General features: G+C 41.3%; 3 protein-coding genes across 21 annotated transcripts in view; all 3 read right to left on the reverse strand.

The window, feature by feature from the left end:
* The window catches only part of LLPH (LLP homolog, long-term synaptic facilitation factor), a 648032-nt gene that overhangs the window by 230665 nt on the left and 403064 nt on the right, over window positions 1-14303 (reverse strand). The gene's annotated exons all lie outside the window — the stretch shown is intronic.
* The window catches only part of TMBIM4 (transmembrane BAX inhibitor motif containing 4), a 529849-nt gene that overhangs the window by 217963 nt on the left and 297583 nt on the right, over window positions 1-14303 (reverse strand). The window lies entirely within an intron of this gene.
* Window positions 1-14303, reverse strand: part of GRIP1 (glutamate receptor interacting protein 1) — a 710404-nt gene that overhangs the window by 14083 nt on the left and 682018 nt on the right. For all 19 annotated transcript variants that reach the window (XM_050748317.1, XM_050748313.1, XM_050748306.1 and 16 more), the window contains one exon: window positions 10198-10431. In XM_050748317.1, the coding sequence (XP_050604274.1) occupies window positions 10198-10431 (234 nt within the window). The remainder of the gene's footprint in view (window positions 1-10197; window positions 10432-14303) is intronic.

Here is a 14303-nt window from a genome sequence, read left to right on the forward strand (position 1 = left end):
CACACATCTATTGGTTCACATAGTAACAAAAACAAAAGACCTAGATCATTCTCCAAATTCTCCAGGAGATAAACCAAGCCGCAAGTAAGCAGCTGGTCCCCTAGTTATTGCCAGCTCCACTGCTGGTCCTTTGCACTTGCCCCAGCCACCATCAAGCTGGCCGGCTGCGGCGGAGTCTGTGTTGTGGGTGTGTTTGCTCAGGCCTGCCTGCTGCCTGCTAACAGCACCCCTCTTGACTCAGCCTCTGTGTTCTAGCTCCCAGCTTGGCTCTGGCTTGGCCCGTCTCCAGCTTTTACCCTTTTTCCAATTCCCTCTGCAACAGATTGACCTCCGTTCCTCTCAGGCCCATGTGGGCCTCCTCGGCTCAGGACCCTCCTGCAGCTCTGGGTGGGTGGCACACCCTCCACCCGCCCTTGGGGCCTGTGGGGCTGAGGGCCAGGCACACTGTCATTCAGGAAGGATGACAAGTTGCAACTAACCAAACTCCCACTGCACTGAATGCTAACTGTCTTGATTTTCTTTCCCCACTGTAGAGACTGCTGATGCCTGACATTATGAAGAGCCTGGGACAAGGAAGTACCCCATCTGAGAGAGACAAAGATACATGCCCTGGGCTAGAGTGTTACCAATTTAATCTTTTTGCCCAGACTGGAGTCCAGTGGTGTGATCTCAGCTTACCACAACCTCCGCCTCCCGGGTTCAAGCAATTCTCCTGCCTCCGCTTCCTGACTGCCTCTGCTTCCTGAGTAGCTGGGATTATGGGCCTGCACCACCATGCCTGGCTAATTTTGTATTTTTAGTAGAGACGGGGTTTCTCCATGTTGGTCAGGTTGGTCTCCAACTCCTGACCTCAAGTGATCCACCCGCCTCAGCCTACCAAAATGCTGGGATTACAGGCGTGAGTCACCGCACCCAGCCTTCAATTTAATCTTTACTATATAGCCCTGCCTGACAAGTCATAGGGCAGAACAACAGTGCAGGAGGAGGACGATAGGACTGTTCTCCAAGAATCTGGGCATGAGGGAAATGGAGTGACCTTCAGAAAGTACACCGTCTATAAGTGAACATCCTACAGATTATACACAAACTTACAAGCTAGAAATAAACATGTTTGATCACAACAGAGATGGATAAGGATATCAGGGTGGGATGAATGGTCCCAGGCCAGAATCAGACTGAAGAGAAGCTATTAAGATTTCTGAAGAGAGGTGGTGTGGGTCCAGGACAGAAGCAATAAGATGTATGATCAAGCCCTGAGAAATAGGGCACACTAGACACTAGTGAGCCTGCCACAGGGGTGTCTGAGTCTAGGGGATGGCAATTCTCATTGTTTCTCTTGCTCAGAACTCAGACTCTGCAAAAGTGGATGGCAACTTGTAGAAAAGTGATAAGATACAAATTGAGTTCTGTCTGGTAGAGATGCAAAACATTTCTCCCCTCAGAAAAGATAACCTCAAAGGCTTTGATTTTATTTCCCGACAAGTTATTGGGCAGCTTTGATTCCAACTTAGAAACCTTATTCCAACATTTCTTTTCCCCACTGACTGATACACCATATATCATATATACATATGTCCCACTAACTTATATATATATACACACACATATATACATATATATGTACATAATATATATACATATATAATGTACATAATATATATACATATATGTACATAATATATATACATATATGTACATAATATATATACATATATGTACATAATATATATACATATATATGTATATAATATATATACATATATATATGTATATAATATATATACATAAAGTTTCTTTATCCCTCTTTTTTTTTTTTTTTGAGACAGGGTCTTGCTGTGTCGCCCAGGCTGGAGTGCAGTGGTGAGGTCGTGGCTCACTGCAGGCTTGACCTTTCAGGCTCAAGTGATCCTCCCACCTCAGCCTCCTTAGCTGGGACCACAGGTGCGTGCCACCACACCTGGCTTTTTCTTTTTTTAATTATTTTTTGTAGACAGAGGGTCTCACTATATTGCCCATGCTGGTGTTTAACTTGTGGGCTCAAGTGATCCTCCTGCCTCAGCCTCCCAAAGTACTGAGATTACAGGTGTGAGCCACTGTACCTGGCCTTCCTTATGCCTCTTTAAACAAGCTTTGCCATCCTGTTACCATTCCTCGCTAATGAGTTAAATAAACATTTTTTGATATGAGCCAGTTATTTACATAAGAATTGTGTTTTTTGGGAAATTCTGTCATTTGTGACAATGTAGATGAACCTAGAGGACATTATGTTAAATGAAAATGTTAAATGTTAAATGAAATAAGCCAGGCACAGAAAGACAAATACTGTATGATCTCGCCTATGTGTGGAATCTGAAAAAGTTGAACTCACAGAAGCAGAAAGTAGAATGGTGGTTACCAGAGGCTGGGGTAAAGAGGAGACATTGGTCAATGGGTACAAAGTTGGTTAGTTGGCAGGAATAAGTTCCAGTGATCCACTAAACTGCAAGTTGACTACAGTTAATAATAATGTATATTTCAAAATCACTAAAAGAGAAAATTTTAAATGTGATGGGCGTGGTGGCTCACCCCTATAATCCCAGCACTTTGGGAAGCCAAGGCAGGTGGATCATGAGGTCAGGAATTTGAGACCAACCAGTCTGAGACCAGGCTGGCCAACATGGTGGAACCTCATCTCCACTAAAAATACAAAAATTAGCTGGGCATGGTGGCACGCACCTGTAATCCTAGCTGCTTGGGAGGCTGAGGCAGGAGAATCGCTTGAACCCAGGAGGTGGAGGTTGCTGTGAGCCAAGATCGCACCACTGCACTCCAGCCTGGGTGACACAGCAAGACTCTGTCTTTAAAAAAAAAAAAAAGAAAAAAAAAAAAAGAAATGATAAATAGTTGAGGTGTGAAAGGAAAATAAAATTCAAATCTTAGGACCTCAAACTCACTAAGCCAAAGGAAACAGTGAAGCTGGGCACTGCGTCCCACAAACCTCCTTCCCATCTTGTTCCTACATAGATAGCTACATACCTTTCTCATATTTTGCCCACAAGGAAATTCCTGGTGGGCCCTGAGATCTTTAAAGCAGTTCAGTTGAATTTCACCCCGACAAAGTAAATTGACAGCTTATCTTCACAAATATGGGACAAAAGATGGAACTCAAAGTCATCCCTCTGCTCACCTGAGAAAAATGCATATCTGACTCCTCCCTACCTATACTCTATAATTATTTTATTTATGTAAAAATGCAGATTCGCTGAGCTCCAGATAAATGCATAATGAACCACTCCTTTCACATGAAAAATGAAATGAGGATGATCAGGGTTGGATGGCATTATTTATTCAGTGAAGCTAATCAAAAGGCTCAACAGAATGTAACTGCTTCCCTCTTTTATCTACCCTCTCCCTCTCTTTTTTTCTTTACTCTTTTTCCATTAAGTATTGAAGCCCACAGACCCTCTCTGGAAAAAGCACACATCGCAGATTTGTCCTGTGGTATGTGTCGCTTTTTCCCCAGGGTGTGTCCTTAACTTTGGCAAAGGAAATTAAAAATGACTGAGACTTGCCTCAGTCATTTTGTCTGACTTCCAGAGGTCATGAATATGCCAATAACTCATGTATAGATTCTACAGTGTACACATGTATCAAGATATCCCTTTGTACTCCATAAATGTATATAATTCTTATGCGTCTATTTAAAATAAAATAAAACTTCAATGATTATGGTTTTTGGGAGGGCATGGTGGCTCATGCCTGTAATCCCAGCACTTTGGGAGGCCAAGGCAGGCAGATCATCTGAGGTTGGGAGTTCGAGGCCAGTCTGGCCAACATGATGAAACCCCGTCTCTACTAAAAATACAAAAAATTAGCTGGGCATGGTGGTGCCTACCTGTAATCCCAGCTACTCAGGAGGCTGAGGCAGGAGAATTGCTTGAACCTGGGAGGCAGAGGTTGCAGTGAGCCAAGATTGTGCCACTGCACTCCAGCCTGGGCAACAGAGCCAGACTCCATCCCTCACCTTCCTCCCAAAAAAGATTACATTTTATACATTTAAAATGTGTGTCTTAACAGAATCATAGAGAAGGGAAGCTAATGGAAATGATACATTTTGAGGAAGGTCAGGACTGGATGCCATTATTTATTTAAAGCATACAAGCCCAACTCCAATCCTTGTCCCACAGTTCTGTGTTCCCCTGATAATGTTCTGTTTGCTGTCCCTGGTTCTACAGGGAGAGAATTTGCTGGTCAAACTGATAAGTGACTGGTTACTAGACACATATCCACTTCTTCTGGTATACAGAATGAGGATACAGAATGTCTAGGATGGCTTTATGGCAGTCATCTAGATCTTGCTGAAGTCTGGGATGCTGAAGAAATCTCATCGTCTGAGTTTCTGACCCTGTAAGGTTGAAGCAAGATGGAATGATGGTGACTTGGCCAGAAAAGAATGCTATATTGTGAAGTCTCCCTCTTCTGATAACAAGTGACCCTGCTCCCTCTTTGGTAAGTGAGGAAACTGTGGCTCATGGAAGTGGCATGGCTAATGCATGGCAAGCGAGGTCTGCCTGACTAGGAAGCCTATGTTCTCTCTAATTTATCATTCCTTGCCTGAAGAAAGAGAAGCAGATCTAGCAAAGTGTGGTAGACAAAAAAAAAAAAAAAAAAAAAAAAAAAAAAAGTTCATATATTCAGTGTGTTGCTTTTAGCTTCTAGTGATTTCCACAGTACACAATTCTACTCTAGCTATTTGGAGAAAGTTGAAGCCTGGCATGAGAATTCCTTTGATTTTGAGAGCTGACTCCAAATATTTTGTGAAGAAGCATGTGCAAGAATAAGATACATATTTCCATCCATATTTCCTCCAAGGGCTGAGCCTATTCCTGACTCAGAGAGATATTGCAAAAGAAGCTGGTATTATACACATTGGAAATGACACTCCTTCTAAGGAGCAAAACAACTTTATCATATCAATCAGAGCAAAGCTCCCCTCTTGGAAAACTAAAAAATGATCAAAATGCAAACTGGATTTGGAGGGGGGAAAAGGTGATGGTAGCAAAAGCAGCTGTCAAAAATAAAGAGGTTACTTGTGAATGACTGAAATGTCGAAGTGTCATGCCACCAGCAGCCACAAATAAAAGCAGATGCTGCAACCTTTTTAAAAAGCGTTTCTATAAAAAGAGTAAAATGGCTGCATACAATTAAGAAGTATAATTTTATTGAAAAGCATGAATGGCAAAGCAAAAGGAAATGTCAATATGATAGGGAGTATTGCTCTGTTACCCAGGCTTGAGTGCACTGGCTCAATCACAGCTCAATGAAGCCTCGACCTTCCAGGCTCAAGTGATTCTCTCGCCTCAGCGTCTCGAGTAGTTTAGATTACAGGTGCAAGCCACCATGCCCGGCTAATTTTTTCATTTTTTGTAGACATAGGGTCTTGCTACGTTGCCCAGGCTGGCCTCTAACTTGTGGGCTCAAGCGATCCTCTTGCATTGACCTTCCAAAGTATGGGGATTATAGGTGTGAGCCACTATGCCCAGCCTCAATATGAATTTTATAAAAGTCCAAATGCTCTGCATGTGGAGAACTTTCCATCTACAAAAAATCGTTCTGCCTTAAGGTGTGCAAAGAAGTGAGGCTAGAACTCATTTCAGAAACAGATTAAGTGGACACCAAAGAATATTTAAGCTTCAGAAGGGAAAGAAAGGTTATCAATGAACAGTAGCTGAGATCACAGGCCCCTTACCTGCGAAGAGAGAGAATCTGTGGTAAGCTGCAGTACAAACCAGAATTCATTTGAAAGATAAAATGCAGAAGCTCCAGGGCCTTAGATGCAGCCTCATTTCCTTTGTACCCTGCCACCCAGCTGTTGCCTATGATTTCACTGAAACAGTTATCACCTCCAGTTAGCAAAATCTAAGGGAGTGATTCTCAATTTCTATTCTGCAAAAGAATCCACTGAAAAGGTTGCTAAAATATAGATTCTTGGCCCACACTCCCCGAAAATGCTGATGCGTTAAGTCTGTGCTGGGCTTAGGAACCCTTATTTTAACAGGCATCCCATGGAAAAGGTCATCGGGGTTCACACTCCAAACTACTGTCTAAGGCTTTAATCCTCAGACTATTGGTTAAGACCTACTAATAAGTCTTGAAGTCAGCTTAGTGAGATTAGCATTTGAAAAGAAACAGAAGAAAAAACAGAAAAATGTCAGTGTATACTGTGCAATTTTTAGATTCATTCACATATATGAATGTGGGTATACATGTGCAGTGAATTGTGAGGTACAATATATTTCAGACTGTGCATCCCAGCTGAGAAAGTTGGAGAAACAGTGGCCTAAAAGGACATGAAGATCACTTCCCTGTGACCCATTTATCATTTTCTCTATCCCCACACTGAGTTCCAAATCACTCCAGCTCCACTTCCCTCCCATGTCTACAAAAAGGACATAAGACTGTGTTTCTTTGTTCTCCAGTGTCAGGCATGACAACCGGCTTTTCGGCTTCAGGAATGAATATGGACAACTTGAAGGAAGGCTTGCCAAGACCCCAGTGGAGCCTCAGATGTAGCAGATGATGAGAAGTGAGTGAAAACCATTTAGATTCCGACCTGGGGATCTTCCAAAAGTCTGGAGGAAGAGAAGTGGCAGGAAGGAAAGGGTAGAAAATGAGGGGCAAACTCTGGAGAGTAGCTTGAGACCTCAGAAGCTGGAAGGTGAGCCAATGCATTATTCTTTCCGTATGGAGATGATGTTAGTAACCCACCTGCAGGAGCTGGAGTGTTTTTAGCTATTTTTCCTCCCAGCAATGGCACAGATCCTTTTCCATTCATTCATATTATCTTGATCCAACTTATAGTGAAAATAATAAGGTTTCACAGGTGCTGGTCTAGATATGAACAGGCTCACCACTTGTTCTCCTGCATACAGCCTAACCATGTGAGAAAGAGCCACCAGAAAGACAGCACCAGGAAAATAATGCCAAGCATGTTTAGCCCGGTGTGCTATTCATCTCTCCCAGCTTCTCCACTCTGGTCTTTCCAGCCCCTTGGGAATTCCTCCACTAGGTCCATTTGGAAAAGAGTACCAAGGACGCTCAGGGGACTGAAAACCAGCTGTGCACTGTGGCTTGGGTTATCTTCAATTTGAGGAAGCTGTTTTTCTCATTCCCTAGCTCCCTTCTCCATGCCACCACCACAAAAGAGTACCTTTTCCTAATGTTCACAAAGGTTTAATATAGGCTAGCAGTACCCCAGGGGAAGAGAGCTCCATTCCTTTAACAAGTCACTGTGCCTTTTCATGACATCAGGTAGTCTTTCGGTGTTCAAAAGACACCCACATTCAACACACATGCAATCACCACTCTTTGCTCTAAGTAGCTTTTGTAATGACCATATCTCCGCTCCAGCCCTTCAAAACTGGAGGGTGTGCCTACTAACAAACATCCTGGATGGCCTATCAGAGTAAGTGAAGTCCTTAAAAAAGAATAGAAACCCAAGATGTGAGCATAAATCACTCCAATAATTCCATAGTATCTGGCCACAGGCATCTCAGCTACATCTTCACTTAACTAGGTCATTTTAGGGGGCTTGCAGTGTCTAGGACACCACTTATTTTTTAGAGTCTTATTTTGTTGGGGATCAATTCAGAAAAAAAAGTGAAGCTTCATGGGATATGTACACATTGTCACCATTTAGAGAAAATGACAGAAGTGAAGGAAAAAAGAAGCATCCTACTTATAAGGTCAATTTGGCTCATGCGTGTCTGTGATCTCAGGGTCTCACAGTTCACACACTGCCACACAAATGTTCCAACCAGTCCATCCACAGCCACTCATTATGCCAGTAAGTGGATGATACTTTTTTTTATTTTTTATATATTTTTTAGCAGAGCCATTTTAAACCTCGGCTATAACAACACTTGCACATCCAATTCATTGTCATTATCTTTGCTAAATGCTTTCAGTGAAGGAGGGATGAGAAAACAGGTCTTTTGTATTCCTGGGCTATCAATAATCTTCTTCCTTGGAGGTGAATGTTTCACTCCAAAGGAAAAAAATGACTCTATTTTATACTTGCTATTTGTCTATCCTGTATAAGTGAGGACTGAAAATGTGAAGTATATAGCACTTGCTAGGCACTCAGTACATGTTGATATGGATTCTCTTTGGGGTGAAGGAAGGTGGGTTATCAAGCAGGCTCCTGTTTCTCTGGGGAACAGAACTGTACAGAAGAGGGGAAGGCAGTGTTCACAGGTACCTGAGGGAACCCGCAGGTACCAGCCCTCTTCTTGGTACAGCAGACTTAGGACTGAATATGTGGCTTCTGCAATTTAATCACCATTGGACTTCCTACAGCCTAATGGTGTATGTCAATTAGTATATTAGGATATGTAACTTACCAATCAGACACATCAATTTAGGGTAACTGGATAAACAAGCTAACTTGTGGCTGAGGCCTAAACCTGGGTCATCATCCTAACATGTCAGAAATGTCTTTGTTTTTTCTCTTAGTCTGTAATTCCTCCTAACACACAAGCTTCCAATTCTAGGCTCTGGTCGTGTTAGACTATTTGCATCCCCTCTCTCAATGAACCACAGTCTTTGACACCCCTTTGCACCTGCTTTTCTCTGTACTTGGAATGCCCACCCATCCTTTACCTTCCTCTGCATAGTCAACACCTACTTCTAGGAAGTCTTTTCTGTCCATTGATAGTGGGTTAGGGCCCACCCTCAAGGCTGCCCAGGCTTGCCTCTGTCATTGGACTGATGCCATTATCATCCCTCTGTTTCCCAAGCAGTCTCCTCACTAGACTCTGTACTCCCTGGGGATTTGTAATACATTCTTTGAGTGAATGAATGCACAGGATGGGTATTAAATGAATGGAAGAGTGAGTGGTGAAAGAATGAACCCAGGATTGGAACACAAAGTTCAGAACCCAACTTCCCATACTACCCGTTCTCTCACAATATCCTTGTCAATTGCAAAACAAATAGCTAGGTTTAATAAGGTGGCTAGGGAAATTGAGGTCTTTAGAGGAAAAAAGCGAGTAGCTAGCCTATTGCCTCCTCTGAATCACATTTATTTGCTCTTCTGGATAAGATAACGAATATCTAGCTAATAGATTATTAACCACAAAATATGTCTTGGTTCTCAAGAAAGATGGCATGAGATTGTTACCATTTTATACATCCTTATATATTAACAAAAAATAAAGCACTCACTCTAGAAAAGAACACTAGATCTCCACTGCTCTCCTTGGCCCAGGGTTCCACAAACACTGTTACTTACATATACCTTGGTTAACCTTGCCAGCAAATCTTGAATTCAACTTTGTGTGCAAGAGTGGGTTTTCTTCCATGTAGCAAAGTGAGGCAACTATCACAGTCAGAGACAGAACATAACTAGGGCTTGCCTTATCCTGGACCAAGACCATCTAACACATCTTGGAGAGATCTCCATGTCTCCTGAACAATATAACTATCTACTGTAAGTCTGTAATGAAAGATTAAACCTCCTTACATTGAACCTGAACCCCCTTTTCTGTGAAGCTATGAGTGTATGACATTTAGAAAATTCTCTCCCCTTCCAATGAGACTGGAACAATAGACTAATTATGCAAGCTCCGTGTGACACTGGAGCCTCAAATTTTTGTAAGAAGATTCTGGCCATAAATAATTTTTTTTTGGGGGGGGGGGGGGAACAGAGTGTTGCTCTGTCACCGAGGCTGCAGTGCAGTGGCACAATCTTGGCTCCCTGCAACCTCCGCCTCCCGGGTTCAAGTGATTCTCCTGCCTCAGCCTTCCAAGTAGCTGGGATTACAGGTGCCTGCCATCACGCCTGGCTAATTTTTGTATTTTTAGTAGAGACGGGGTTTCACCATGTTGGCCAAGCTGGTGTTGAACTCCTGACCTCAAGTGATCTGCCTGCCTCGGCCTCCCAAAGTGCTGGGATTATAGGTGTGTGCCACCACACCCAGACATCATAAATACATTTTTGATAAATACATTTTTTGAAAGCCAATTTTCCCTGCTTTTCAGGATAACCTCCCAGGGATTGTATTTTGAGAACAAAGTCTCTGAATATCTGTCATTAAGCTTCTTTGCTTGGCTGAGCCGACAGGAGGATACCATTGCCATGCTTACATCCAGGCATACATGCTATGGAGAATGGCTGCCAAATATGACCCTAAGGGAAAGAAGAGAAAGCTTACTGACCTTGTGCAGCTCCACAGGAGTTGGAGACATGATCTCCTTTATTTCTTGTTTCATTTTTCTCAGGGTTACTGACTTCCTACCCACATCTGAAGGCAGGGTGTTGCTCCGAGTTGTTTGGCTGTAGTGTGGCCGCGAGCTGCTGCGCTCCTGGAAGCTGGCCTGTCGCCCCAGCTGACTGCGAGGTGTTGGAGCCTCATGATTCAAACTCATCGTGCTCCCCGACATGATTGTTGCCTGTGGCATTGACAATTTTTAGAAACAGTTAAGCCATGGACTAAGGAAAGGGTTTGGTGCCCAACAGTAAGCACATTTATCCTTCTGCGAGGTAAAAATACAGTCTCTTCAGGGCAAAACCAAAGGCTGGAGAATGGATGTACTAATGGAACTATGAAAGTCTGGAAAATGCTTTGCAAGTGACATTTATAATGCACGTCTCAAATCCAATTTAAGTACTTAAGCCGTTGAGTTTATTTAATCAAATACCACCCCTGGCAGTTTTGAGGCAAATTGAAATGCTCTAACATTTGCTTACTGTAAACTACATTTTAAGCATTAACTTTCCACTGAGTGGGTTCTAACAGATGGGATTCATGAGGCCACCTTGAATATATCTTACAGAAATGAACCAAGAACTTCTCAATGGACACCAGGCTGCCTGTACTTGCAATGCTGCCTCTATCTCCAACGGCAGCTAACAATGGGTTGGAATGGGATGACTGATATAAAGGCAAGGGGTTCTTCCCAGGCGTCTGTCTAGCACTGAATATTGTCTTTCCTGTGGCCAAGTGGCCTGTCCCCAAAGTTTGTAGACCAGCTAAGTCTCCATATTATTTGGTACAGATTAAATGTTTCTTAGAAATACCCTTTGTATAAGATCCTCAGAGAATCTTTTCATTTTTTATCATTTATTATGTTCTTATATTCAACTTTTTGCTCACAAGCAGTAGGACTTGAATTGGATGTTACCAGTGAATTGGGAAGTTTGTTTGGTTTCAAATATGTTCTTCCCTGAATACTTCACAAGCAATGACAAGATTAGATACCAAAGATGAACAAGGCTCAGAACTGGGGGAAAAAAAAAAAAAAAAGGATTTGAAACCAATATCAAGTAGTGGATATTCATTTCTCATGGTCGGAGAATGCTAAAATTCTGAAAACATGCCCGTAGCCAGCTCTGTACTCCTGGGTGTAATGGTATAAAGGTAAACTAGCATTGATAAATCTGCCTGAAACCACGCGGACAGAAAACAAGTTCCATTTGCCACGTGATTTAGTTGTTTATGTTAATACTGATGCTAAAAGTAACAGAAGCTTAACTCGTTGAGTCTTTTGAATGTAGTCACTCATTTAAGCCTCACAACAACTCTATGGGGTAGGTACTATTACTTCTCTCAATTTATTTATTTATTTATTTTCTTTTTTGAGACAGACTCTCACTCTGTCACCCAGGCTGGGGTGCAGTGGTGTGATCCTGGCTCACTGTAGCCTCTGCCTTCTTTGTTCAAGCAATTCTTGTGCCACAGCCTCCCAAGTAGCTGGTACTACAGGCAAGGACCACCATGCTCGGCTAATTTTTGTATTTTTAGTAGAGATGGATTTCACCATGTTGGCCAGGCTGGTCTGGAACTGCTGGTCTCAAGTGACCTACCCAACTTAGCCTCCCAAAGTGCTGGGATTACAGGTGTGAGTCACCACACCTGGCCATTCCTCCCAACTTATAGGTAAGCAACTGAGGCACAAAGAGGCTGACTCACCCAAGCTCACATTGGTAGTAAATGAGCCGAGGGCACTTTATAAAACTATTGATCATAAGGGAATACTGCAAAGTGAGTCGAGTTTTCATCTGTCACGTCTCTAAGATTTCATGATTCTCAAATTCACCTGGTGTTCAGCTATACACACACTATTAACAAGATCTTTGAACAACAGCCAAGTGTTGGCACACATGTGCATATATCTAACAACTTTGTTGAAAAAGAAATGAAACAAGTAGACCATTCACATCTTGGCTAGATCAGTTATCATACTGATAATTTTGAAAAAGAAAATTATAACTGTAAAAACACTTGCTGATCACTGAACATTAACATGTGCTAAGTCCCATACAGATTGTATGTAGAATATCATGTAATACATAAGTAACCCTACACAATAGATATTAAAATTACCATACATCCTCATTTCAGTAAAGGAAAGAGATGCATGGACAAGTTAAGCAACTTGCCCAAGAGCCAGGGCATGGAGCTCTAGCATTCTGACTCCAGAACTCTCGTTCTTGACTGTTCGGTGCTTCTCGGTGAAATGTTAGGTTGAACCATATAAAACTTCCTTTTTAGTAAGTAGAAAGATGCCTAGCATTTAAAAACAAGTGTGGGCTGTTTATATAACAGTTTATTTCAGACAAATACCCTTTTTAAGTTGATTGAAACCTTTCTTTACTGGCTTCATTGGTGTCATGGGATATTCTTTATTTTATGGCACTTACTCATGTATATTTTATTTTATTTTATTATTTATTTATTTATTTATTTTTAAACAGAGTCTCACTCTGTCGCCAGGCTGAAGTTCAGTGGTGCGATCCCAGCTCACTGCAACCTCTGCCTCCCGGGTTCAAGCGATTCTCTTGCCTCAGCCTCCCAAGTAGCTGGGATCACATGTACTTGTCACCAAGCCTGGCTAATTTTTGTATTTTTAGTAGATATGAGGTTTCTCCACATTGGCCAGGCTGATCTCAAACTCCTGACCTCAGGTGATCCGCCTGCCTCAACCTCCCAAAGTGCTGGGATTACCGGCCTGAGGCACCGTGCCCGCCCCATTTCTGTGTTTAATCTAGTATATCTGACAGTGCTCAGTGGTTATTTTCTTGCCATGCTGACCCTCCATTTATTATTTTTACCTACTTAGACTAGTTGTTTGCTTTGTTAACATCTGTTTTTAAATATTCATTTTTCATGAGAATGACAGGACATGTGTTGGAAGTAAAACACTTAATCACTACATCTGGGAGACCACAGTTTTGCTTTGATGAATCTTAGCTGCCATAGAAGAAATTACAAATTGATTTAGAAAAGGTTCTGATGGAAGAAATAAGATACTATCACTAATTCTTTGGTTCGCATTTCCAAGTAAGTATGTGAGTCTGTATAGTAATCAAAATTTGATTACTTTGTTTAAAATGAATGTTAGGTAGCATCTAAGAAGGAACATAAAAGGTAAAACAAATATAAAAACTAAAATAAAAAGCTAAAAAAACAATTATTTTTAATTACCTAGGATTTGCTTTGGTCTCAAGAGTATGTATTACCTGTTTTCATTTGCCGTAATTCATAATTGCATATTATCCCTAAGGCAACCTAGAGTTCTCTATCTGACATTTAGTTAAATCTTCTTCCTATATTATGCTAAACACAAAATAGTTAAAGCAGTGTTCATTAATCAAGAAAGGGCAAAAATACTAATAGTTAATTTTTACTGAATACTTTGTTGAATACTTGTTTAGTGCCACATAATTATTAGCTCATTATAATTTCCATCTTTTATAGAAGAAATATCTGATAAGAGAGGTTAAAAACTTGTCCAAAGACTCATTCAAATTTCTCTCCTTTGTTAAAGCTATACATTTTTCAATGCTAAAGTTGAACCTAAATTATTGCTAGCTATAGGGAAAATGATTAGTAAACTAATTTTCATTTCCATTTCAATTGTAATCATCTTTCATCTTAGCTAACCTTCTACATTTATTAGTATTATAGTGTGCTTTAACTTTTAATGCTGGATGTGAATTTAATATGCAAGAATCTAGCTCTAATATTTTTTGCATTTCCAATCAAGGGAATGGGGTTCATTTAAACCAATAAATAAATATGCTTTGTGATAATAGTCTAAATATAACTAATTTATGACTTTGCCAATCATTCATCCTAGTTGAGGATTTAATTTCCCTTTGGCTTATAAATTCAACTCATTTGCTTTCTGCATTAATAATGTCAAGGGCCACACCTGTCTGGAGCTATGTTACAGCAAAGTCATAGGCTGTGGCAACATAAAGTCTACTCTTGCTGATGGATGTTGTTTTCATCAGATAACTCAATTTCTGGGTGAAAACA

This window comes from Macaca thibetana, chromosome 11 (genome assembly GCF_024542745.1).
Source record: "Macaca thibetana thibetana isolate TM-01 chromosome 11, ASM2454274v1, whole genome shotgun sequence".
In the NCBI taxonomy this organism is placed as follows: domain Eukaryota; kingdom Metazoa; phylum Chordata; class Mammalia; order Primates; family Cercopithecidae; genus Macaca; species Macaca thibetana.